Below are 25,347 nucleotides of genomic sequence, written 5' to 3'. Positions count from 1 at the left end.
TCGTGCGGGGTACAGTACTCTCTGAGACAAGTTTTTGTTTCCTCTCCGCGTCGAGCAGACATTGGAGGGCATTGTAGAAGCGAACAAAGAACATCCGCAAAAACCGCTTCCTTCTCCCCGAAGGGCGGGACGACGAGGGAGATTCCATCGTCATGTCGGCGCCCATCAATCTATTTGCAATCTACATTGCAAAGAGATGGTTAACACGGTCGACCTGGATCTTTGAGTCAAGTTCGAGTCGATGGCTGGTGCCGGGACTCGAGGTTTGCAAGCCAAGAATATGGCAAGAGACAAGGGTTCAAAAGTAGGTACGGGTTGCCCAGGCTCCCCGAGTTGGGAGCATGCGCCGGATAGTAGAACGAATAGCGGAAGGAATAGGTAGGGCGACCATTGCAGAGGCGAGATCATTACTCATTGATGGCGAATCATGCGCCGGAACTAGACAACAAGCCAAGGTTTCTGACAGCATCACTCATGGAGCAATCCTGATCAACTCAGTCCATCCAGTAGTGCGGAAGAACCTCGCTACAATGTGATTTCTCAGGAAGCACCTGGGCGCTATCAAGACATCACAATGATTCCGACGAGTGGATTGCTTCCGACGTACTGACTTCATGAGTGTTTGTAGGCGCGTCCGAGGACTAATTGTTGCGTTCAAGATGATCACCGAGCAATAGTAACGAATTCCGCCGCAATTTGAAGGGTGGCCCCGACATCCCATGCACTGCCGTTCTTAAAGCTCCAAAGGCCGTACTCTGTAACGAGAGGCCCGGCATGCTCCACCTACTCTCTCCCTAAACTCTCCCGCGCTAAGGCATTGACAAACCATCCATCGTGGTCAGCATGTAACGACCAGCATTGGTAAACCGACGCGTGTCCCATTCACGGAACTTAAAACGCATAGTAAACCGTCTTTTGTTGCCCATGACAGGCTCTGGACATCGGATACCTTTCGTCTCTCGATTCCTTTAAGAATCAAGAAACTAATCAATAACTCCGCCATGCGAGGCCGTGAAACTTGTGCTGCTGCTAACATTGAACCGACTAGGTTAGGGTTAGATTCCCAATAAACCATCACCTTCTTTAGAAGGTATAATCATAGGCTGGGGTGAGCAACGTGTGATTATAGGTCTCCTAAAGACGCATCGAGATGCAGTGATGGAAATTGGAGAACTATACGGAGAGTAAGGTCTGTACAAAGAATGCCCTCGCAGGCAATTGAGGGACGGCATAGCAAACTAGAGATGCTTATGAGACACACGCCAACACGTCCTCGAGCGAGTCAGGTCCGAACGAGAGCTCGTGAGGATCAAGTTCAGTATTCGCTGAGACGCTAGAAAATCGAAGCACAACTGAAATGTCTGCGAAGTCGTTTGTGACTGACCGAGGCAGCAGCTGCAATTGGTGTAGGAAGCAGAACATGGAGAGGAGGGCTGCCAGCGGGACCAAATAACAATGCAGCGCGCGTCGCGACTACACACGTGACTTGACATGGATCCTCCCATTCCCTAGCTGCCAACCTCCCATTTGGACCAGCGTTATATGATATGACAATACAGGTCTCTCAGGATCAAGATGTACAAGGAAAGGCTTTGATTAGCGCACAATGCTTTCTGTGGATGTTATAGTGCATTCCTCTTACATGTGATCAACCTCTTTTACCGATATAGCATGCATGCAACTACGGAGTACATCTCGCAGCCACTCACGGATGAATTACTATCGAACACTCACTATATTGAGACTGACATTTGGGAAGAGATTCCATCTGAGGTAGCCCTATTACTCTGACATACACCCTTTTTCCACGACTTGCCCAGCTCCGAGTTGTGGTGCCCCTTCTCCATCACCGTTCTGCAATATCTCGTCCACAGAGCATTGTTGTCTTCGTGAGCCAGATAATTGCACTTTACGAAGCAAGTCATAGGCGACGCGACAACTTCGGTCAGAGTTCAGTTTTCATCCTGTTTATTATTATTTTCAGTTATGTTGTAGCTCAGGTTGTAACATGTGCATGTATGATATTGGGCTTGTCCATAATAATAATGTTATTGAAACGCGCGGAGTACTCCGTATCTGATCGATCGTCGACTCGCGGGGGCCTAAAGCAACAATCGAGCTTGAGTCCAATAGCAAAGGGCGAGAGCAATTGGATGAAGTCAAATCGGAAGAACAAAGGTACAACCGGACAAGAAGGGCTTGCGATTGGTGGTGGTTGAGATTGGACGGGGTAGAGTGGCTGGTGCGGTGGAGATGGCGGAGAAAATTGAAAACGAAAAAAACCCCCTTTGACATCAACATAAACTCAGTTTCAACATCGCAGCGATTTCTCTTCCTGTCTCTCCTTATTTTAACCTTCATTGTTTCAATTAGCGACCCCAAGGTCACCTCCGCTTTTGTCCTTCAGAAGCCAGCCCGCTCAGCGCAGCAAATACGAAAATTGGTTATTTATTCACCTGTGTAAAAGACACAAGAGCAATCGATACGTTTTCGAAACTGTCCGATATCAGCAAACCCATCATGGGTCGTCCGCGCAAGTCCAGCCATCTGGAAGATATCCCAGGCGATACCACCGGGCCAGCCATGTCAACTTTAAACGAGATCAGCCCTATTGAGGGAGAATCTCCAAAATGGGACAAGGTATATCCTTATCGGTGACCTCATTATCATCCGTCGTGTCGGTCCCGTGCTCACTGCTGCCAGGCCTTGCAGAACCAGGCAACGTCTGAGAAGTCTCTCAAATCTCAAATCAAGCGTCGCAAAAGCCGATCGCTCCTCCGTCGGTTCAAGGACTTATGTTTGAAACGCACCTGGGTTCTACCTCTCCTGCTGATGAGCGTGATCCTCCTCGCATACGCTGTTAATCCCACGCCGGCCAATCCTTTCCACAGCGCTATCTTCTTGTCTTACCCGCAGCCTCCCAAGACCCCTGGCGGCCCGGTTATGTATGGAAAAGGTCCCTTGGACTTTGCTTTTGTCGGCTTCTACACTATTGTCCTGTCTTTCACACGAGAGTTTCTGATGCAATGCGTGATTCGCCCATGGGCTGCCTACTGTGGCATTCGCAGCAGAGGAAAGACTGCTAGGTTCATGGAACAGGTCTACACAGCCATGTATTTTGCGATTTTTGGACCTTTCGGTCTGTACGTGATGAAGCAGACGGATATCTGGTACTTCAACACCACGGCCATGTTTGAGGGTTTCCCTCACCGGGAGCACGTAGCCATCTTCAAGGCCTATTACCTACTCCAGGCTAGTTACTGGGCTCAGCAAGCGATTGTATTGCTGTTGCAGCTCGAAAAGCCCCGAAAGGATTTCAAGGAACTTGTCGGTCACCACATCATCACTTTGGCGCTGATCGGGTTGAGTTACCGCTTCCACTTCACCTATATGGGCATTGCGGTCTATATCACCCACGACATCTCAGATTTCTTCCTCGCGGTATGCCTGCAAGTGTCCACCTCAATTGAACGTGAGCTAATTGATTGTTCTTGTAGACCTCAAAAACCCTCAACTACCTCGACTCCATCATCACTATACCATACTTTGGCACCTTCGTCGTTATGTGGATCTACCTCCGCCATGTCCTCAACCTGAAGATCCTCTGGGCGGTGCTGACCGAATTCCGCACCGTTGGACCCTACGAGCTTAACTGGGAGACCCAACAATACAAATGCTGGATCAGTCAGATCATCACCTTCGCCCTGCTGGCCAGTCTGCAAGCGGTCAACCTCTTCTGGCTCTTTCTGATCCTTCGCATTCTCAAGAACTACATCTTCAACCGCGTGACGAAGGACGAGAGAAGCGACGACGAGACCGAAGAGGAACTCGAGCAGGAGTCACAGAGCCATGCTACTCTTGCCACTGGGGCAGAGCAACCTCTTCTCACCGCTCGCAATACAAACAAGGCCCCTCAGGTCTTTGTCAACGGCGAGCCTCTTGGCGCAAAAGCCGACTCTTAATGTTTGATGCTGAGAACAAACCGAATATCTCCTTACTGTCGCTTTGGGCATCGATAGCTCGCTGAGCTTTGTCTATATCATCAATTTGATTTGTCTGGCGATGCTTGACAAGTCTTTTCATTCTCTGTTATATTGCGACGGTTCCATGGTGAATGACAAATTACAAATTTCTCTTTCTGCAAAGATACCTTTCAACCCCTTCCTTGTTATTGACGTTGTGCATGGCGAAGCTGAACGTATATAGTGACGATTTTCTTGAGTGACCAGTTCATTGTACTCTTTTAGGGGATGAGCGTGAAGACCACATTCTGCAAAGCTAATGATAATCATAATAATAGATCTGCACTAATGATTTTGCAATGACTGAGTTCACTTTCCCTCCATAGTAGCTGTTCTGAAACTGCTCAAGGATCTCAGCTGTTTGCGACACTTAAGGCGGTGAGGATCTTCGTTCTGTGAAAATATTGTGCTATGTAATATATTACATGTTGAGTCTCTCGAACATACAGAGATATCAATGGCGGACAGAGCCGACGCGGACATTTTCGCATACTGAGTTTCTTTCCGTCAAAGCAGAGCGCTCACCGCTGTGGCCGAGCAGGGTCCACAGTTCCCTTCAACTTGACAGAATCGGTCTCGCCCTCGCCCTTTACGCTCTTTCCCGGTTCTGCAACGTAAGGGTTGGAAGTGTCCGAACTGTCAAGGCCCTCCTGCTTGCTAGAGATGGTGTTGGCTCCTGAGGGTTCCTTCCGACCGGCAGGCTGCGGAAATCTTCAGCATACGTTTGACGTGGGGAATGGGTGCAAGCCGAATAGCGAATTACTTACCGCATCGACCTCAGAAGGCTTCACATCCGGGCCAACAGTCTCACGCTCCGGGGGGATCTCGGCCTCCTTCCTCTCAGTCATTCTTGTCTCGCCGTGGTGGTTGTGTGAGGCAATCTTGGAGGGACTGGGCTGAAGCAAGTAGAATGCAGCGGGGACGCCGAGGCCAACCGATGCCAGCATCCTGTAAATCGGGTCGTTAGTCGTCTGGCATATAGAATGCGATAGCTCATGGGCATAAGCGATGAAGGTGGCTTACCATGGGAGATCGCTGGATTTCTTGGTGCTTTCTTGTGCAGAAGCGTACGTCCGGCGTCCGGCCTGCTGAATGGGTCGTCGAGCAGTGGCTCCGGCGGCCCGAAGGGATGCACGGAGCATCTGAGGGCGTACGAGAACCATGATGATTATATGTATATAGATCGAAAATGAGGTAAAGAATCGGAGGTTAGAGAAGCTGATTGAAGATTTGTGGTGCAATTGGGATGAGAGGACAAGTTAAGGAGGAGAGAGGCTGGAAGAGGTGACATGACATGCCCTTCTTCTTACGTATGCAGGCTATGGGCCGACAGCCCCCAGCCTCCAAGCAAGGAATGGTAGCACGACCGAGAAGCTCGGAGCGGGAGCAACCGGCATGGCCCAAGCGTTATTGGTGGTGATGTAATTTTGGCGTGCGGGGAGAGAGTAGGTAACCGTTATGGCCGAGTTGGCATAGTCATGATATGCTATGTAACTGCAATTGAAATGCAACTGAGAGTAAATATCATATTAGACGTCCAGCAGTTCATTGTCATCAATTGTACGAAAGAGATTCTGTACTCCTATATTCCATTCTCTATCATCTTGCTGGAAACCTGCACAAGTGGTCTGTGTAGTCCCCCGTTGGAGCTCAAAGTCTGGATCCAGCCATTGTCGCCTTAGGCAGAGTACTATTATGCGCCCCGCGTTTAGTTCAATCTCCTCTGCTTCCAGTGAGCCTTATCCACAGCTCTCACGTTTTGAGAGCTGCAAGTCTCCCTATCTTAGTTTTCATTTTATCCTTTTCTGTCACAGTACGCTTTTTCATACTTCAACTTCCCCCATGGCGGACAGACAGGTCATTCAGCAGAATCTCAACGGTCTGTTGTTGAAGCTCGACGATCCAGATGCAGATCTGAGATATATGTCCTTGAATGATTTACTAGGCATCCTGAATAATCCCAACTCTTCATTTCTTTCCCACGATCAACACTCGGCGTCGAGACTCGTCGACGGATTGCTCAAAGCTCTAGATGACCAACATGGCGATGTTCAGAATCAAGCGCTGAAATGGTTCGTGTTAGGAGCACCACTTTTTTGGCATACATCTCACTCATGTCTTACTCTAGTCTCGGTCCGCTTGCGCTTCGGCTGCCCTTTGAAAGCCTCATGCCACTTCTCGAGAAGCTATCGACCTTAACCGCCTCACAATCCATCGATACCTCAGTTCCCAACACCGCGCTGCGAGTGATTGTCACAGCACTTCCTCGTCCTCAACCAGGGCAAGCACCCAGCAAAGAAGCCACCATGGCATACTCTGCTGTCTCCAGAGTCCTCCTCCCCCGTTTAATCGGTCCCACGCCGTCGCCCTCAAACCGAAGGGGTAGTGTCGTTAAGGGAATGTTGGAAAAGGATCCTGCTAAAGGCTTCAGTAGCGACGCAGTTGATGTCCTGATCCAAGTGGTCACATGCTTTGGACCTCTACTCAAGGAGGAGGAGTTGACCGCACTGCAAAAATCCGTGATGTCCATCATTGACAACGACACGGCTGGTACCGTTGTCACCAAAAGAGCATTGGCCGCTATCTCAGTGCTTGTGCTCCACTTTTCGGACAACCAACTGAACGCCTTTGTGGCTGAACTCGTCAAGAGATTCAATTCCTCACAGTTGACGACTGTTCACCGGCGACATCTGATTGCTACGGTGGGCAGCATAGCCAAAAGTGCGCCGGCCAAGTTCGGGCCCCATCTGCAGACATTAGCGCCTTTCGTGTTCTCGGCCGTGGGAGAGGAGAGTCTTGGTCAGATAGCTTGAATATACCCATTGAATGGCTCGTCTACGAAATGGACCGACCAGTGCAGTAGCAGCCTCAAAATCTCAAATCAGATACCCTTCCCATGGTAATGTTAGCCTTTCTCACTGCTGTATATCGTAGGTTACCCATGAGCTTTTCTCATCATGACAATTCTCAATGATATTCTAGGTAGATACTGCTTTGCGCCTATGGAGTAGTTGTCGCTGCTGCTTTCAAGGAGCGTGATGTCAGAATCTGCTGCTTTGATAAGAAAGATTTCAAGGCATCTACAAGATCCTCGAGTTGGAATTCATGGCAAAATCCTGTCAACTTATATTCGCAGCTGTGCGACAGCTTCCTAACTCGTTCAACCGTTATTACGACTCCCACGCTATTGTGGATGCGTCCACATGAACATGTAATGATCCAGTCTGTTCTTGCCTAGTTATGCTCTTTCCGAAACCCTATCCTTTGCTCGTCTTTCTTCCTACCATTTCGTCTCTCTATGTTTCTGCTCTCTAAAACGGAAGCAACATGCCTCCCCGTGTGTTCAACTCCTCGACTCAGAATTCTGTTGTTTTCCTCTTGCTATCCTCTCAACCACACATTGCCCCTCCATCTTATCCTGCATATTAGGTCCAGCATCCTTCTTCGAACACATCTCCAAGATGCATATGCGTCACTTGCTGCTCTTACCCATCCTCGGGCTCGAGGCACACACAGTTGCTCGCAATATCGTCAAATTACAGCCTGGTCACCACACCTCCCAGTCGGTGCATTTGCCCGACGGCAATGTCACTCCGCACCTGTTGATAAGAAGCGGTGACGGCGTGCGGTGTGGTCCCGGTGTGGGAACTTGCTCGGATGGCAAATGCTGTTCCACTGCTGGTACATCCTCTTTACTTCCGTCCAACCACGTGCTCAAACTAACCGTTGTTTCCAGGCTATTGTGGCAGTACCCAGGCTCACTGTCGTTCTCCAGACTGCCAGCTTGACTTCGGTCATTGCGACGCTCATGAAACCCCTGAAGGTCCTCCCGTCGAAGATATACCTCGACCACATGTCGGTGCCGTACCATATGGTCCGCACGTCATCCGCTCGTGTGCCAAAGCAGGCACTATTGCCCTGACTTTTGATGACGGCCCCAACAAATACACTGCTGACCTTCTCGACCTGTTGGACCGGTATGACGCGAAGGCGACGTTCTTTATCTCCGGAATCAATAATTCCAAGGGCCCGATAGATCATCCCGATCTACCATGGGCCTCTTTGATTCAACGCATGCAACATACTGGACACCAGATTGCGAGTCACACCTGGTCGCACCAAGATCTCAGCAAAGTTACGCCAGACCAACGACGACAGCAAATGCTGAAGAATGAAGCTGCGTTCCGCAACGTTTTGGGCAGAATTCCGACCTATATGCGTCCTCCATACTCGAGCTGCCTCCCCGAAACAGGCTGCTTGGACGACATGGGCACGATGGGATACCATATCATTCTTTATGACGTCGACACGAAGGACTATAGTCATGATAGTCCTAGCGCCATTCAAGTCTCCAAGGATACGTTCGATGCTGCCTTAGCGCCATGGAAAGCTTCAGAGAAATCCTGGCTCGTTATTGCTCACGACGTGCACGAGCAAACAGTCCACAACCTCACAGAGCACATGCTAAGGAGAATGGCAGAATATGGCTACAAAGCGGTCACAGTTGGTGAATGCTTGCAGGATCCCCAAGAATTATGGTATCGCGAAGCCGGCGAGCCTCTTAGCAATACTGCTGTCAGAAAGTCTTCATCACCAGAGGCCCATGATGTTCGTCTGAATGCCTCCAAGCCCATCTCCCCTGATGGCAAATGTGGAAAGGACTATACGTGCGCTGGATCAAGCTTTGGCCCTTGCTGTAGTAGTTCCGACTACTGTGGTACCTCTAATCTTCACTGCGGATTTGGTTGCCAGTCAGATTCTGGAAATTGCTTCTCCTTGGACGAGCCGTCGCACAATGACACCAATGGGCCTATAATAAAACCAACGGCCGGGCCGGGTTCGGGTCCTAACAATCATTCCAATGGCGGCGGTCTTCCTGGAGGTGGATCAGTGAGGAAGCCTGTAAAATCGGAGGCAAATCCAGCGGTTCATGCCTTGTCGGCTGCGGCCTGCCTGGTGTTTGTTATCTGCGCAACAGCAATCGCCTAGATGAAAAGGTCCTTTTTCTGATGCTTGCGATTAACTTATTGTCTTTCCCAATACGTTTTTATAGTTGTGGAAGACCTTGGAGACACGTGCAGATCACGTTAGGCGCTCTCTAGAGTTGTCACTGAGCCACCGACTGTCCGATGGACGAAATGAGTTACCCTTTGATGCTTTTATCAATTATTATTCCTTTCGCACCTGAGCGGCCTGATAGGCAACCGAGTTCGAAGAATTCATGATATCCCAATACCTCCTTTTGCCGTAGTCAGGTTTGATACCGAAGTAGATATAGATGAACGTATACAAGAGCAAGACACCCCATCGCCTTTAGAAGATGCCGGTTACTGGGTAGATGAATCTCACGTAGTGTGTGCAGTGTTTAAGTCACGGCTGTACAGTTAAACTAGCTTAGCTTTTGTAGATAAGTTGTCTCCTTATCGCCGCAAATATATATTTTGATTATTGTGAGAGAAGATGAGGCCTAAACAATGAATTGACGTCCTCTCGCTAGGAGCATGCGGTGGTTCCATAAACGATTCTCCAAACCAGCCCAATTATATCTTGCTCTGAGATTATCTACTAGGTCATATCAATGAAGAGTACGCTAAAACTCAGAAGCTGAGACATTCCAAAAGATGGCGAGTAAATGAGTGTACACCTTATAATTCTATTATCCGGACCTAAGTCTACCATTGGAAAAATTCAAGCTGATCATAGCAGAGACGATCTGCAATGCGAGAAACCTTCAGAAAAGAAAAGGGAAAGAAAACCGGAGTATGCCCTTTAGCACAAATGCAAATCCTTTACTCCGGGCTCAAATCACGAAATCGTAAAAATACAATACATGGTATACAGGCTGAAAGTCGTTCAGAGGTCGTGATGAGCATTAGAAGTTGAAGATCGATATTAGATATACAGTAGAAGGACGATGACCGAAAAAAAGTCATCTAGACATAAAATAGGGTAGCAGAAATGGTCGATGTTATCGTCGGACGATCTTCAGCAGAGGCGCGATTCTGGCCTTGCGGCTCAGTCCGACTCGGTAGGGCACTTTGCTTGTTCCTGCGATCGGGCTATGCTTGTCGGGACCCTTTCCGGGGTCTTTTGTCTTGGGACCTGTACCCAGGTCTGCCTGGTCAGAGGTTGAGTCTGGCTTCTTTGGGGTTTCGGGTGCGTTTGCTTCTGTGGCTGGAGAGGGTTTGGAGGGCGAGAGTGACTCTGGATGTGGCGTTGCTCCTTTTCCTGAAGGGGAGTCATCATTCATGGTTTCAGTCTTCTGCTCATTGATGTCTTGGTTCGGGGGCCGCTCGAGCATGACAGACACGCCAATGTCTGATTGCTGCGGTGGTGGTTCTTGATTATCTTCTCGGTTGCCTGTAAGTTCATTTGCGTTCTCGGAGGGAGATTCTTCGCTGATTTGTAGCTCAGATGTCTTCTTCCTCGTGCGCCCTCGCTTCTTGGGCGTTGGAGATGCAGGTTTTGGTTCGTCTTTCCATGTCTCGAGCAAAGTTTGGGTTTTGGCCAACTCATTTGCAGAGGGCGAGAGAGGTCTTTGTATCTGGATTTGAAACGATTCTGTATTGTTTGAATCGACAGATATTGGATCATTGCTGGGTTTCTGAGCGGTCTGTTCGTCTAGTACGATATGATTTGAGGGTCTTTCATCAATCCAGATCACGTCCTCTTCGACATCTGATTCGTAGGTTTTCTTCAATGTCACTGAAGTCGTCTTTCCACGCTTCAGTTTTTTCTTCTTTGATTCTCTCGCCTTTTTTGAGGGCTTCGCTGAAGGGATATTTATTTCGGCAGGCGTGTCGTTCCAGACTTCTGTCTGATTTACTTCTGAATCATTGGCAACTTCAACTCGAAAGTCGTCTTTTTCTGGCACATGTGATATCCTGTTGGCTATAGGGTCTGATGCAATTGCATTGGGAAGTAGCCGGTTATCACCAAGCTCCTGAATCTCTTCCGAATTAAGAACAGGCTGGTCTTGTCGCTGATTGTTGGCCAGCCCGGCGTCAGCAGATTCGGTCAACGTCCGTACGATCTTCGGGGGCCGGCCAGGCTTTCTCTTGACTTGTTCGCCACTCTCGGAAATGCCTTGGTCATTTGAGAGAGCAAGCTCATCATCTTCGTCGTCTTCTGGCATGTCTTGCTTTCTTTTGCGTCCGCGTTTCTTTTTCACCACCGGTACCTTAATTGCAACAGGGGCTGCGAGCTCATCGCATGCGCTTCTTGGCGACTGTGATGGAACGTATCGGCAAGTGCTGTCGCTTTGGGCTCTACTCACTTTTGGCGTCACTAGTGAGGAGATTGGCTCGGTGTCGTGGGGAGAGTAAGATGTGGCTTGCATGGAATGTGACCTTCCTGGCGTTTTATGAACGGCTTCCGTCTGCGCTGTGTCGCTGGATCTCAGGTGGCTCTGAAGATCCTCATTCAACTGCGCTGGTGGATTCAGGGATGATTCAAAGAAATTGTATGACGTTGAGGATTGCGCCAAGTCATGAGTTGACAAACCGTTCTGCGGCCCAACATGTCGTATATGATCCCCATAAAATCCAGTAATGTCATTGGTAGAGTAACCGTGGCCGTGGTTTTTGCCATTGAGAAGCGCCATGTCTTGCGATGTGGGAGTAACGAATGCATTAGGCTGCAGAGCACCAGGACTCTCCTCGTGATGATTGTACTCATCGTAATTCGACACTGCCATGTTCAGAAGAACTGGAGACTCGCCAGTCGCTGAGCCATTGTCCGGCTGGTTGCCGCAAGCAGATGCCTGGACCTCGCGGATAACTGCATGTTGAGCATCATCGTCGTCGAAAAGCCGTTGCTGCGCAAGTCCAATTTCCGTCATTACTGAACCTGCATTAATTGATCACGACCATTAGTCACCAGTGTATCCATGAGAACTCTCATGTAATTAACGTTTAAGACTCACCAATTGACCCCGCCCCAGCGTCAGACGGAATCCACCTCTCCTCCCTCCGTTGCTGAGAGGCAGAGAAGCCATTTGGCGCCGTTTCCTGCGACTGTAGGAATGCATCAAAGTCAACAGCAAGATGATTTCCATGATCTATATCTTGCGCTTCTCCGCCTGTTGTTACAATTCCAGATTGCTTATTGCAAGTGTTGATATTATCAACATGATTCTTTGGCTGCTCCAGGGCCCGCTTGACTTGGGGCGGCATCTCCGACAAAGGATCGTCCTCATCGTCAGAGTCTTGAATTACTCTATCAAAGGACATTTTGTGAAAGATACATATACTCCTGTAGAGATACTGGACGACAATCGGTAAGAGGGGAAAATCCGCTTATCAGTCTACATTTATGTTCGTTATCTCACGCGTCAAGTGGGCGGAATCATGGAACGGAACGACGCGCGAGCACGTGCTGATAAGAAATTGATAAGGCAATTATACTGCTAGGCATCAAGGCAACAAGGCATGAAGGCATCAAAAACAGCATGCATTGGTATCACACTGGAATCGGCGACAAAATCATCATAAGCGCTAGCAAGTATCATGATTCCATGGTACTCTGCGGCCGCATCACACCTCGACCGAAGAACTCACTAACGACGCCGAATCGATCCTTTGCTCGTTGAAGCTCTCCCTTGAAGAGATCATGTTGATCAGCTGACTCCACTTGTCTCCTCCTGATAGCTTTGATGGTGGAATTTTCTTGCGCACACATTGGGCATTCCGCATCTTCATCTACCTTATTGAGGCAACGTTGATGAAATGAGTGCTTGCAGAGGAAGTGCACAGTAGGAAGGTCCAGAGCTCCACCGCACGACATGCACCGACGGGCCTGAAAAACGACGGGCTTAGTGCCCAGTTGCTCGATTTCTTGCCTTTTCTTCTCGGTTTCCGAGCTATAGCTCGATATCAAGCGACGATTCTAGGGCACATATTAGCTCAAATTAGGTGGAAGATCGACAGAAAGCAACCTACAGTAGAAATCTCTTTCCGCTCGCGCTCGATATTGTCGCTGAGATACTTCTTGACTCGACCCATGGTAACCACAGAGTTGTTGCTCAATGCTTGTATTACTTGTAATGGCGACATCAACCCGTCATCGTGGATTCTTTTGAGTACTACGTCGAGTTCTTCGCCAGCTTCCTCGAGGATGGCCGGACTTGAGGCGAAGTATGTCAGAGCGTCCACATATAGCTGAGGCTCTTCCGGTCCATACTTCCGCAGAGCTCTGATAGCTCCGTGGGTGTCCCTTGCCGAGGTAAAAGACCGGAATATGTCAGACCGAAGCCCTTCTTGCTCACGTACGAGAGTTGATCCCTCTCGGAAATTAGACAGATCTGATAAGAGAAGTACGTTTGAAGTCGAGATCGGAATCTAGAAGGCAATGAGAGACGAAGCTAAAGCTGGAGCAAGAGMACTTACGTCTTTCCCTTCGATGAGAGTTTTGGCTTTGTTTTCCCACTCTTCTTTTTCAGCAGACCCCTTCTTGCGATTTGCTGTATCCAGGTACATCTCAAAGAGTGTTGTGTAAATGTCGACTTTGTCCTCCTCCTTCAGGGTTTCCAGGTCGATCAGCGACTCCAGGAAAGCAATGAATTCTTGCGGGTGGCCCACAAAAGCCGAGAAAGCTGTCCTTGGTCTCGGAATTTCATAGCTTGGAGCCGGCTCTGCAATTTTCGTCTCCTCGTCAAGAATATCCTTGTGCTTTTCAGCTTTCGCTCCGGAACCCGCATTAATCAGAGACAAAGGAAGGAAACCAGCCAGGCTTTGCAAAGTACTGGTCGGCTGTGTCTGGGGTGCGGCTGGGACCTCCACATCTGTTCTTGGCCTATACTGGCCCTTATAGTACGCCATGAAGAGTTCCGTAGTCTCTTGAGGGCAATTTGCCAGCAGTACCCGGGCATATTTCATCAGGTTATGGTAAGCCTTTATTGGATTAGCCTGGAAAATCACAAGGGTACGAATGCCATTACGAACCAAGTCCGGCTCAAGCCTCCAGATGTATTCCACGGCTTCAKCGTACTTCTTCGAATCCTCAATCAGGATATCGATGACCATGTCATTTTCACCGTATTTTGTAGCCAAATAGGCTGCCTGCTCATAATAACCTCCTTGTCGGCACATAGCGATGGCCGTCTCCAGGTCAAACTTGAGCTCCCCTGGAGCTTTGATAAAGGAATTCAGCTTGTCCGTATCCTTAAGCTTGGCGTAACAGTTCAGAAGGAGCGTAGTGTGATCAACGGTAGCTCGGTCGTGATCGTGAAGTTCTTCAAGATACTCAATGAGGTTATGGATACGCTGCGTATCAAGGTACTGCGATCAATTCAGTCAGATATAAGCTTATTAACCAAGTGCAGGCAGTAATACCTTCCGTATAACCTGCGATGGTTCAGTATTGTGAATAGCCCGTAGGTATTGCTGCATGGCCGTGTCGTAATCGCCTTTCTGGTAGAGGAAGTCGCCATACTTGCGATAGATGGCATTCTGCTGTAGAGTGTCAATGCCTTTTTTCTGCGCAAGATTGATGGCCAGTATGTAAAGATTGCGTTGGTAGAGTATCTCCAGCTTCTGCTGGAGGCTCTTTTCTCGGTAACGGTATACCTGCCCGTCTATTAGCTATAGAAATACTCATTCTCATCATTGGATTGTACCTTTCCATCTGTCGAAAGGAGGAACAAGTCGCCCCATTCTATGAAAACATGCTTGACAGACGCTGCCAGAGATTCCGAATGAGCTATAAACTTGAGATCCGTATCAAGCAGGGTGAAGGTCGTTGTGCTGAAGATCTCCTCGGCCTGGCTGCGAAGGTTTCCCAAGGTAGCCCTTGGAGGACATACCAGGGCCACATAGTCTCTGAATACGTTGATCGAGTTCTTCGGGCTATCAAATGCATAACTTGGGCCACGCCCATGCGGCCCATAGGTGTATATAGCGTCCTCCCTAGCAACAACAATGTCTCCGGTGTCTTTGTCAAGCGCCATGCAGCCAACTCCGCAACCAGAGTCATCCAATACACGCGCCGGTTGACCTTGTCCTCTGCCGGAGATGACCAAGGTCAATATTCGACTCGTTGTCGAGATAAAGAGTGTCGATAACGCCCCGCGTTGTACCTCGAGCCCAGTAATCGGCTCCTCCGACTCGAAGACAATGCGTTGTCGTGCACCACGATCATGGATCAAGTCGCCGCGAATGATTGTGACCGATCCGTTGCCAAATCCCACCGCTACCTGCGACAGATCTTCCAGAGCCGCGAAGGCAGATATCTATACCTCGTCCAATGATCAGTTATCTGAGCCGTACGTCAACCTAGGGAAAACAAACAGGAAACGGCCTCCGCGCATTCTGTATCGACGTTGTAGACAAGCAACGCGGAACTCCGGTTTTCTTCTCAGGTTTGTCGAGCGCCCACACTTTCAACACGGGCTCGTTGGGGAGGTCTTCCGCAATGGTTACAAGCAGTGACGTGCCTTCTATCTGTTTAATGTGCGTAATGGAGCCATTGTCCGCTGCCTTGAAAGATCGTACGATCTTGAATCCGGCGGAGACGATGTGTACCACGCCATCGGTAGATGCGATGAAAAGATTAGAGGAGCCGGCGCTGAGAGACGTGAGATCGGACTAAGCAGATTCGGATATCGTTAGAATTCAGACTGCGAACAACGGGTGATTTTGAGGGAGCCAATCGTGTACTTTTAATATTGACGAGCAGTCTTCTGGAAGTTTGACCGAGGAGACGTCAAAGAAGTTGAACGCTTTCCACTGGCAAGAACGAGTCAGTATTTTCTGAGAGCTCCATTTCAGTGAGTAGAAGAGCATACTGATGTCAGAGCCATTTGAATGAAGTCAAGTCCGCGCCATCAACAGGATGCGGTAAGCAAAGGGAGTGGAGGTCGGTTGATCATTCTGTACTCCGTATCTCGATTCCAGGCCGCAAGCGCAATCGCGGAGCTGCGCCGCGCTAGTACCTCATCCCCGCAGACCACAGCTCAACCCAACGTCATCTTTCCCTTCTCACAGTTGTTGACAATACTGCTCATTTAGTGATACGAAAATGATTAATAGATGCTTGTTTTATCTTGCCCAGAATTGTTGCATTTAGCATCGTTATCGATAGATGTTTTTACATTAATTGACCAATATTTAATGCTTAAAGTTGTCAGCTAAGGCGATATACAAATCATATGTGTCGCTAAATATGGCAAAATATATCTGTATGTACGGCCGATATTTCTCTAGAAGGAACCCCACGAAGCTCTGTAATTAACAATAGCTGGGCACGCCCGTCAATTGTTTGCATCGACGCTCAAAGTAGAGCACGATGGTCTGCAGGCAAAGGAGGGCGCGCCCCACTACACTGATGAAGATCTCGGTTGATCTCAAAGCTCTGTTGCAACCAGCTTCCTGCATCTGCAATGGCTTGACTGAGGCTAAAGCTATCTGCACCTGCGATTACCCCTTGTCCGTCCTGGGCAGTGGGCGGCGTCGTTCCTGTCAACGTCATTGGCAAGACACTATTCTGGCTCTGAGGTTGGAAATCACGCAGCATAGACATCTCGGGCCTGCAGGCATCGTCGATGTTCCTCTCGGCATCTGAATTCCTAAGCTCTGAGTGATCCCTCATGCTCGGTGACGGCGATGAGTGCGTGGATGGCGCTATGCGAGTAGCAAGATTGACATCCTCTGATTTCGTTCTCCCAGAGCGACTCTTTGTCGATGAAAGAACACGGTAGTTGCTCTTCTTCTTCTCTGTACTAAATGTGAAAGGAGTGACTGCATCGATGATGCATTGCGTGCTCATTACTGGCAATCCGGTAGCTGGAGGTCTTGATGGCTTATTTGTGATCTTCCCATTGCCGGGGGTATTCACTTGGTAGAACGGTGTGATTTCGTTTGCGGGAGGTGTATTGTGGCTAGGAGTTCGGTGCAAAGGAAGCTCCTCGGGTTCCGGGCTTTCCAAGTCCTTCTGGAAAGATCTCTGAGCGAGCAAAACAGCTGCCTGCGTGGAAAATTGGGCCTCTGGGATAGTATCACCATCATACTCTGTGTCTTGTTTCGACGCAGCGATGGTATGCAGCGATGTAACGAAATCCATCATGGCCGAGTTTCCAGGTACTCGTTGCGCAGAGTGCAACCTTTCGCTAGTATTGCCCTGCATCGATCTGGCTGCCTGAGGATTCCAGGCTGTTTCCATATCGGGAGGATTGGAGAGCGTGGAATCATTCTTTGTCAGAGTATGTGATGCMTGCGAGCTTTCCGATTGGCAGGGATCCGCTGCGTCTGCGAATGAGACGTTTCGCAGTGCAGGCGCTTGAGGCGGACGATCAGCCGTGATATTGGGCACATCTTCCACCTCAGCTACTACTGGTTGCTTTCTCTTGTCCAGGACCATTGGGGAACTGGTATGTTCCTCTCCAGAGGCGGCACGTACCTTCCGTCGACGGTACTCAAACTTAGGTAGTTGTGACGACGACGAAACGATCTGAAGTGAACTGTTCATATTTCCGCCAGGAACAGCGCTATGTTTCTCCGAACCGTTTACTGATAGATTATGCATCGATTCCGTTTCATTCTCCTTCGGCCCACCCTTGCCAGTAATAGATCCCTGGCGGTAAATCACACGTACCGKAGATTCCGCGCCATTGGACGACTCCATGCTGGAATGACTTTGAGACGGAATTGTGTTGGCCGGAAACCGCCGTTTGGATGAGCGAATTGTGGTCGCACGAGCTCTCATATCGGATTGACGACTGGAGACAGTGGTTGTAGGGGATGTGGGAGGATCAACATTCCGGGAATTGATCCAGACACGATCCTTCCTTAACCAAGGAGCATCATTGCTAACAAACGGGCTCGGTTCTTGATCTTGCCCTTGTAGACCTGATAGTCTTGCGCAAGGTATTGACCTCCCCGGTGATGGCTGAGAGGCTATTGAGGCCCCGGATGGGTTTTCACTGGGTGCTCTCCACGACAATGGGCTTTTCGATTTTGTTCGAAGATCCTCATTGCGAAGAGAGGATGGAACATGCAAGTGCGAGAGACCGATCGGAGAATCTGTCCCACGGATGTCCTGCAATTCATGGTACCGTCTCCGCTTCCGAGAGTTGGTCTCCTGTATCACAATCTCTTCCGCTGTGGCCGTATCCCCCGTCGGCCGACCGTCTCGATGCCCAATGCTAGGCACTCTCCTTCTTGACTTTTTCCAAGGGTTCACCCAGTCCCTGTCGAATGGCCCCCGGAGCGAAGCAGAGAGTATGAAAAGCGGAGTGCCATTCAAGTACGACTCAGCGAGCCTCTCAATCCTTTGTCGTCGAGCAGACCAATCAGCTTCATCTAGTTCTTCATCGGAACCGAGTACTCCATCGATATCCATGTCGGAGGCCGAAGGCGAGCATATTTCCAGAGAAAGCGGGGAGGTGGGTGGACGAGGTGGCATCTGGTTGAGATGCGGAGGTCAACGGAGCTAATCGCTTGAAGTGCTGCTGCAGTTCGGTCCTGCATCTGAGCAACTGAATAGGGAAGCACGTCCGCATATATTTTCTCATGTCTTCTGGACCAGCGTATGCTGGTACCTCATGGCTGACAGCTGTGAATTGTCCTAGACAAGTCCACTAAGGTCACATGCGAAAAAGCACTTAACGCGTGTAAATGCCACAGCAACCAGACGTGGAGGCTTATGTAATACTACCAGTCTCGCTAGTCAAAACAATGACATATAGAGAGTACCTCTTGTAGCAGAGGTAGCACATTATGAATATTACAAAAATATGATGGTACCTCAATTTACAGCAGGCCAGTTTACCCTCAACGAATTGAGCTAGCACCATATACCAATCTTTGACGAAGACCTCAAGAGCTGCCGCTTCCTTACTGCCTACAGATAATGCCTTGCTTCTGCTACAACCAGTAGAAGTAGGCCCTCCTCATATTGTATCCACTAAGTCTTTGGACCCCTCGCTTCTGGGGCGTTTCAAATGAGTGTGTATGGACTATCCGTAGACAGGTCTTAGCAACTTATTATTTCTCCGGAAGAGTAATGGATCCGATTATTGCGTGACAAGCACGTAGCGAGAAGCGGGGATGGGCAGTTTGACTGTTATAGCCTAGAAAGAAATCCAAAGTTCATTCTTGGAGTAACAAGCATATGCTGAAGCATCAAGATGTTCCAACACCATCAGTACACTGAAATGGGATATTTGTAATTTGCTTCTTGATCAATGCGTTTCACGATCTGTGAGGAGAGCCTTTGCAGTAATATTAGAGGCCAGAAAACCTGCTGGGGTTGCCCCGACCACCCTTAAACTTATCGATCTCAACCGTGTTCCAGCTCCACTTCCATAACATTATCCTCCGGACTCATAATCAAACATACAGCTTTGCTGCTACACTTTTTGATTGCTAGAGAGCATCTTCATACTCAATTTCCATTTGAATATGCCCCTTCTTCCGACTTCTGCGGTGGTAATTGGTTGATATTGTTGTGGATCCATCTAATGTTTTGTTTGTGTTGCTTACCACTGGTTGTGCAATTCACTGCATCTTTGTGATTGCGAAACGCGCCCGGCTAGCTCAGCGCAAAACCATCATAGAAAATGGGCAACACACCATGGCTGGACAATCTCTCGGACGACTGGGTTTCGACACCAGGCAGCCCAACCAGCCCCGTTCCTTCTCGATCCCTCAACCACTCCCGCCGTTCCAGTTTCCAGAACTCTCCAAGTCGCATTCCGATCCCCGCGCGTCGCTTGGCCGAACAACAATCGCCTGCTGATGGAAAGAAGAAAGTGACTCGACCCTGCCATTTTTACAAGAAGGAGCCTCCGACGCCTAAAACTCCCAGAACGCCGAAGACTCCGTCGAAGTTGAGATCACCGGTACCGGACAAAACAAAAAAAAGCCCCAGGCCCAGTCTGCCTTCCGGGCGTAAACAACAGCCGGCCATGGATGGTAGATCGCCGTTGCGGTCTGTCTCTAATGTCTCCAGCCAGTCCGGCCAGCAGGATACTGTTCAAGTGAGACCGAAGAAACCGAAGGCGAAGGATACCACACCTGAATGGCGGAAACGACTTGTCCATGGAGAGTTGCCTTCTGGCGAGCAGCGAGATTTGTTTGCGCCGATAGGACTGGAAAGCGTTTTCAAACCTCCAACACCAGGCTCAGATACAAAACAAAAAGATGCCTTTGCAAAGATGAAACCAGCCGATGATATGTGGGATTTTACGAATAGCAGCTCCACGCGCAAACACACCAGAAAGCCCAGCAAGCTTTCAATCGAGACGTCCGGAGCGAATAGCGAGGATTCTCTGGTCTGGGATCCTGAGCAGCCAGAAGGAGCAGCGACAGTCCAGAGTGATAACCAAGAACCAATCGGAAGCCCTACACTGTCTTCAAATGGAACTCTGGAGATCAAGAAAGCGCCGGACAAGGACGCACACGATTTAAATGAAAGAAGTCTTGATGCATCCCAGAAGGAGAACCAGATGCGCACTGCAAGCGGATTGGAGGATCTTCGCAATGAAGGTATTACGCCGATTGTTTTCTCGCGGGTTAACACTGTGGAAGGACAGGCCACGTCGGAGGTTATAAAGTCAGCCCTGAAACAAGTGACGAACAAGCTTGAAAGACTTTCGGTGGGTGCGCGGGAGCGTCCGGATTCTAGAGCCAGCGATAGCGTCTTGCTCCATCAACAAAGTGAGCTCGTTGACTCTCTTCCAGAAGATGACCTACTGGATACCACAAGTCATTCTTTGCCTCAGGACCTTTCCACTGGCACTCTGGATTACCGAGGACGTGGCGCCTTTGCCAACCTGCGTGGAGAGCAATATCTAAACGACGGCTTCTTTCCGCAGCGACGGTTTTCTCCGTCCTCCTTTCTCTCTCAACGTCTTTCTCCATATTTGCCCTCAAACTCAAGAATCCGCAGCTCGCCTCCATTTTATAACAAGATTTCTCGTGCTACAGAACCTCCAACTTTACCAAGACCTTCTTCTGCCTACGCTAGAGCACCCAGTGGTGACGACAATCCTATTGCCATGCCCTCTTCTGGGAGTCCTCTCAAACTTTTTGGAAATCATGATACCTTTACCAACAACAGGCTTCTGCGCCGAATGAGCCAGTTTGAGGAAACGTTTGGCGATCTGTCCGAGGAAGATGAGCCGGTTTCGCCTTCCGAAGAGGCCAGGCGTAAAGGAGAGAGCCGAAGTTTCTTGCATGTGAGGCAGGAAACGCCTGGCAATCGCTCCACGAGAAAACAAGAACGGCCACGTTCCCGCAACATGATAAAGCCTAGAATTAGCCGATTTGGTGATGGCGAACTCGATCATTTCGATTTCTCGGATACAAGCCCTTATGAACCCAAATTCTTGAATAATGACGTCGAAGAACCCAACTTCCACCCCTCTTCTCGCCGAAAGCCTTCTGCTAGACGACAACATCCTCGACATAGTGCTTTCGGAAACCACAACCGCGACTTTGAGATACATAGGCCTAGCTCCAGCCGAGATTCAAGAACGAGGCCGCAGCCCAGCGTTGATCAGATGGACAATTCAGACAACTTGGAAAACCAATGGACAAGGGATACCCCAGCCAAGGATCCGAACCCGAAAAGGCGTAGAACAATTCTCAGCCTTGATATCTCGGGAGGTGAAGTTTACGGGGTAAGGGAGGGCAACGGTCAGCCGACTGATAATTTGTCCCTACTGCAGAGAAGCTTGATCCAATATGGCGTGGATCATGTTAACGAGGAGTCGCTTCTTCCACAAGAATCCACGCCGAGACCCAGGACTCCAACCCCAAGTCAAACAAGGTCCTCGTTGAGGAAGAGGTCTTCGTCTAACAGAGACGGGTCGCATCGTGATCTAAACGCCCGCACAGGCGCAACGTCTCCGCAGGAGGCGAAAATACCGATGGTGAGGGTGACAGACGTCAATGAACAGATCCGAAAGGGGTCAATCACGACGCAAGATTTCTTGAACGAAGCAACGAAAATTATGGACATAATCCGAGCAAAGGGCAAGCCCGCCGGGGGTCTCTCAAGCGTCGAGGAGTCTGATACCGGGGGTGATGACGCCGAGACTTACGAAGATGAGTCAACTCGAGAAGAATTCTCGCGCCCTCCAAGTCGTGAAGGTGTAGATATGCGCAAATTACGAGAGCCTAAAGAGCCTAATCCTCGGATCTTGAGCCATCTCAAGAGATTCCAGGAACATGATGACCCGGAATTTGGTGTCAACTCTTCCGTGATGTCTCTGCACCTGGAGAATGGTGAGAGTAAAGGAGGAGAGAATCCTGAGAACCAGAAACGAAAATACCCTGGCAATCTGACTGAGGAACGACATACTGATGTGCACCCTCCCCTGACGATGGACACCCATGTTTCCTCCAAAAGCCTGAGTTCACGCTCCATACCCACTGCCTCTTCATTCAGCTCGCATGCGAAGGGAGTGTTGTCTTCCGATATTGTATCGCGTTTGATTCCCGAACAGGTGAACGGGTTTACTTATGATCGTTCCAAGCACCAATGGGTCAAAGAGAAACCCGAACAGTCCCAAGAGAAGCCGAAGGGTGACGATAGCGAGGAGGACCCTTTCAAGGATATCCCAGACCTCAGCGTCGATGAACTACAGGAAATGATGAGGGTACACAGTTTATCCTCGCCCGACAAAACAAGAAGCCTTCCGAGTCAAAGAGGTGCAAACCTCACAAGTTCTGTCGGTACCAGAATATCCGACTCGAAGTCTGGATCTGGCTCACAACCAGCTGTTGTCGAGGCGCCGGCTAGCGGTAGTACTCTTCGTTCCAAGTTAACGCGCTTTACTTTTAGCGCCCCGAATTCAGAAACGGGAGCCACTTCATGGGGTACGGACGAGCAGAGAGACACTGAAACTTCAAGTGAAGTTGAGCACGAGATCCAACTCCATGAAGGGCGCTTGTCAAAGCCTCCACGACATGACCGAGACATTCATCATCAGGCCCGGGTCGTAACGATCAGCTTCTCATCTCCTCTAGTTTCGCATATTGTGTATAACGATGGAAGCCAAACAGGATCCGTACGTCACGCGGCGAGTACGGTCGAGCAAGGTGCTGGAACTACAGCACAAGGGGCATGCGGCCCGCGGCCTAGCCGACCTTCTCAACTTATCGCAAACCGTGGCTCTCCGGGAGGACGGACTTTCCTACAACACTTGCTCTCCAAAACAGAAGATAAAAGTAAATTCGCGGACAATGACCTAAGCATACTCCGAGGAGATTTTGGCGAGATAGAGTCTACGCCTGACAAGGATCATCCAGAGAACTCCATGATGTACCTCACACAAACTGGCTCGGATACAACATACAGTTTCCATCTCAGTCCTCTGCCTGACTTTACCGCAGACGGGATTGACCAGCCATTGCACCTTGAATTGAGTTACGTCGCTCAGCGCACGCGCTCCACATCCTTGCGCCAAGTCCATGGGACGTTTGCTCTGGCGACTGAGGATCTGGTCAAGCACTTGACTGAAGCGGAACCTTTCGAACCGTACTGGGATCATGTACGGCGCTTGGTCCTTCGAGACAAAGGACTGATAACGCTGCACAAATTGAACGAGTTTTGTCCGCGTCTAGAAGACCTTGACGTCTCGGACAATGAGATAGGCCAACTGGGTGGTGTGCCCACGAGTTTGAGGACTCTCAGAGTACCACAGAATTGTCTTTCGAACTTGACTGCGTGGGGCCATTTGGTTAACCTACAGTATCTGGATGTATCCAACAACGAGCTGGACAGCCTGGATGGCTTCGGGAGTCTCATTCATCTGAGAGAGCTCAAAGCAGACGGGAACAATATCCGGACTATTGACGGTATACTTGATTTGAACGGCCTTTTGACCTTGAAGCTGAGTAACAACTCACTCGCGGCGATTGATTTTGGAACTGGGGAATTGTGAGTTGATCTGTTAATGTGGCTTTTCTCGACGTACCCTGCAATGCTAACATGTTTCTCCCTTTCCAAACAGAACTCGCTTGCAAGAATTAGACCTGAGTCACAACCGGCTGGTATCCGTTCGGCAGCTCGACTCCCTCCCGTCCTTGTCAAAGCTTGACCTCAGCTCCAACCAGTTGAAGCAGATCGATGTCTCGGCACCCTTGCGGATGCTACAATCACTGAAGCTTGCAAATAATCAGCTTCAGACTCTCGATGTCAGCGTGTTCCCGTCTTTGAACCTTCTCTATATTGATCAGAATTTTCTGTCTACGGTATTCGGCCTAGAACGGTGCCGCGCCTTGGAGATTCTATCAGTTCGTGAGCAAAAGCCGAGCAATCAGAAACATGCATACTTGGACATCGACCTTGGAAAAATCAAAGACATCCGCAAGGTATTTCTTTCGTCGAACAAACTATCAATGCGGGCTCTCTCACCCTCCGCCCCACTTTTGGGCCTACAACTTCTCGACGCTGCCTCATGCAATCTCCAGAGTCTACCTGCGGATTTCTCCTCGAACTTTCCCAACCTAAAAGTTCTGAACCTCAACTTCAATTCCTTAAGCAGTATCACTGAATTGGTGGGCTTGAATTGCCTTTCCCGGCTGACTATTGCTGGCAACTCTATCGTACGAATGAGAAAGCTCTGCCAGGTTCTGAGTCGAATGGGACGAACCAAACAAGGACAGGGTTGCTCTCTTCTCAAGGTTGACCTGAGGGGGAATCCCCTTACGTTGCGGTTTTATCCACCGGCTCTGACTGGGAACGGGAAAGATGTTGACAGAAAGAGGATAAGAGCAATTCCGGAAGAACGCAAGAAGAGAGCAAAGGGTCGTTTAGATCTTGCCTCTGCCCTTGCTGATGTAGGGCCGCATGAAGGTGATATACGTCCGACGCTTTGGGAGATACCTGCCGATACAGAGCCGGAAATCGACGATCCATACACTCTGCCAACTGCAGATGCGCAGGCAGACCAGAAATACCTATCCCATCTGGATGACGCGACACGTCTTCGCCGCAGAATATTTGAGCTCATGCTGTATGCTGGAACCGGCGGTTCGATCAAGTCCCTGGATGGATTGGAATTTCGGCCTGTACTAACCGAAGGTTCCGATATGGATCACGCATGGTCGAAATTGGAGCAACTCGGCGTGCTGAAGAGAAAGGCTATCACTCAATAAGAATTTTCTTTCTTTTCCCAGTTGCTGTCAAAAGCTTGGCAACAATCATTTTGTCTTGGGATCGGTTATCTGTTATATTGGAGGAACGGAGTTTGGCAACTGCATTCACGGCGTGACTATTCTGAGCGTATTTTTACATCGACCTCTTTTCCATCCCTCCGTTTTTCGTTGTTTCCATGTCGGAGTACTTAATTTCTTGTGATGACGGTTGGGCGTTTGAGTGG

General features: G+C 49.4%; 8 protein-coding genes across 8 annotated transcripts; 4 read left to right on the top strand and 4 right to left on the bottom strand.

The window, feature by feature from the left end:
- Positions 1-2,520: 2,520 nt before the first annotated feature.
- On the top strand, positions 2,521-3,962 carry Asppvi_010969 (TLC domain-containing protein; the record flags this gene model as incomplete). The annotated part of the gene is made up of 3 exons (XM_043306805.1): positions 2,521-2,640; positions 2,704-3,441; positions 3,498-3,962. The coding sequence occupies 3 exons, from the start codon at positions 2,521-2,523 to the stop codon at positions 3,960-3,962; spliced, it is 1,323 nt and encodes a 440-aa protein (XP_043162740.1).
- Positions 3,963-4,543: 581 nt separating this feature from the next.
- On the bottom strand, positions 4,544-5,185 carry Asppvi_010968 (uncharacterized protein; the record flags this gene model as incomplete). The annotated part of the gene is made up of 3 exons (XM_043306804.1): positions 4,544-4,723; positions 4,790-4,970; positions 5,046-5,185. The coding sequence occupies 3 exons, from the start codon at positions 5,183-5,185 to the stop codon at positions 4,544-4,546; spliced, it is 501 nt and encodes a 166-aa protein (XP_043162739.1).
- A 679-nt stretch (positions 5,186-5,864) lies between these two features.
- On the top strand, positions 5,865-6,835 carry Asppvi_010967 (uncharacterized protein; the record flags this gene model as incomplete). The annotated part of the gene is made up of 2 exons (XM_043306803.1): positions 5,865-6,094; positions 6,151-6,835. The coding sequence occupies 2 exons, from the start codon at positions 5,865-5,867 to the stop codon at positions 6,833-6,835; spliced, it is 915 nt and encodes a 304-aa protein (XP_043162738.1).
- Positions 6,836-7,483: 648 nt separating this feature from the next.
- Asppvi_010966 (chitin deacetylase CDA6) lies at positions 7,484-9,011 on the top strand (the record flags this gene model as incomplete). Its single annotated transcript, XM_043306802.1, has 2 exons — positions 7,484-7,703; positions 7,759-9,011. 2 exons carry the CDS (start codon positions 7,484-7,486, stop codon positions 9,009-9,011), a joined length of 1,473 nt encoding a protein of 490 aa, XP_043162737.1.
- A 979-nt stretch (positions 9,012-9,990) lies between these two features.
- Asppvi_010965 (uncharacterized protein) lies at positions 9,991-12,253 on the bottom strand (the record flags this gene model as incomplete). The annotated part of the gene is made up of 2 exons (XM_043306801.1): positions 9,991-11,870; positions 11,947-12,253. 2 exons carry the CDS (start codon positions 12,251-12,253, stop codon positions 9,991-9,993), a joined length of 2,187 nt encoding a protein of 728 aa, XP_043162736.1.
- A 274-nt stretch (positions 12,254-12,527) lies between these two features.
- Positions 12,528-15,819, bottom strand: Asppvi_010964 (tethering complex subunit PEP5; the record flags this gene model as incomplete). The annotated part of the gene is made up of 9 exons (XM_043306800.1): positions 12,528-12,908; positions 12,962-13,360; positions 13,409-13,912; positions 13,964-14,299; positions 14,354-14,587; positions 14,638-15,249; positions 15,308-15,604; positions 15,677-15,745; positions 15,805-15,819. The coding sequence occupies 9 exons, from the start codon at positions 15,817-15,819 to the stop codon at positions 12,528-12,530; spliced, it is 2,847 nt and encodes a 948-aa protein (XP_043162735.1).
- Positions 15,820-16,289: 470 nt separating this feature from the next.
- On the bottom strand, positions 16,290-18,356 carry Asppvi_010963 (uncharacterized protein; the record flags this gene model as incomplete). The annotated part of the gene is made up of 2 exons (XM_043306799.1): positions 16,290-17,588; positions 17,610-18,356. The coding sequence occupies 2 exons, from the start codon at positions 18,354-18,356 to the stop codon at positions 16,290-16,292; spliced, it is 2,046 nt and encodes a 681-aa protein (XP_043162734.1).
- A 1,219-nt stretch (positions 18,357-19,575) lies between these two features.
- Asppvi_010962 (uncharacterized protein) lies at positions 19,576-25,123 on the top strand (the record flags this gene model as incomplete). Its single annotated transcript, XM_043306798.1, has 2 exons — positions 19,576-23,903; positions 23,977-25,123. The coding sequence occupies 2 exons, from the start codon at positions 19,576-19,578 to the stop codon at positions 25,121-25,123; spliced, it is 5,475 nt and encodes a 1,824-aa protein (XP_043162733.1).
- Between the last annotated feature and the right edge of the window lie 224 nt (positions 25,124-25,347).

Source organism: Aspergillus pseudoviridinutans, assembly GCF_018340605.1.
Source record: "Aspergillus pseudoviridinutans IFM 55266 DNA, scaffold_9, whole genome shotgun sequence".
Taxonomy (NCBI): Eukaryota; Fungi; Ascomycota; class Eurotiomycetes; order Eurotiales; family Aspergillaceae; genus Aspergillus; species Aspergillus pseudoviridinutans.
Note: the sequence above shows the minus strand (reverse complement) of the source record. Positions and strands in the feature narration are given on the sequence as shown.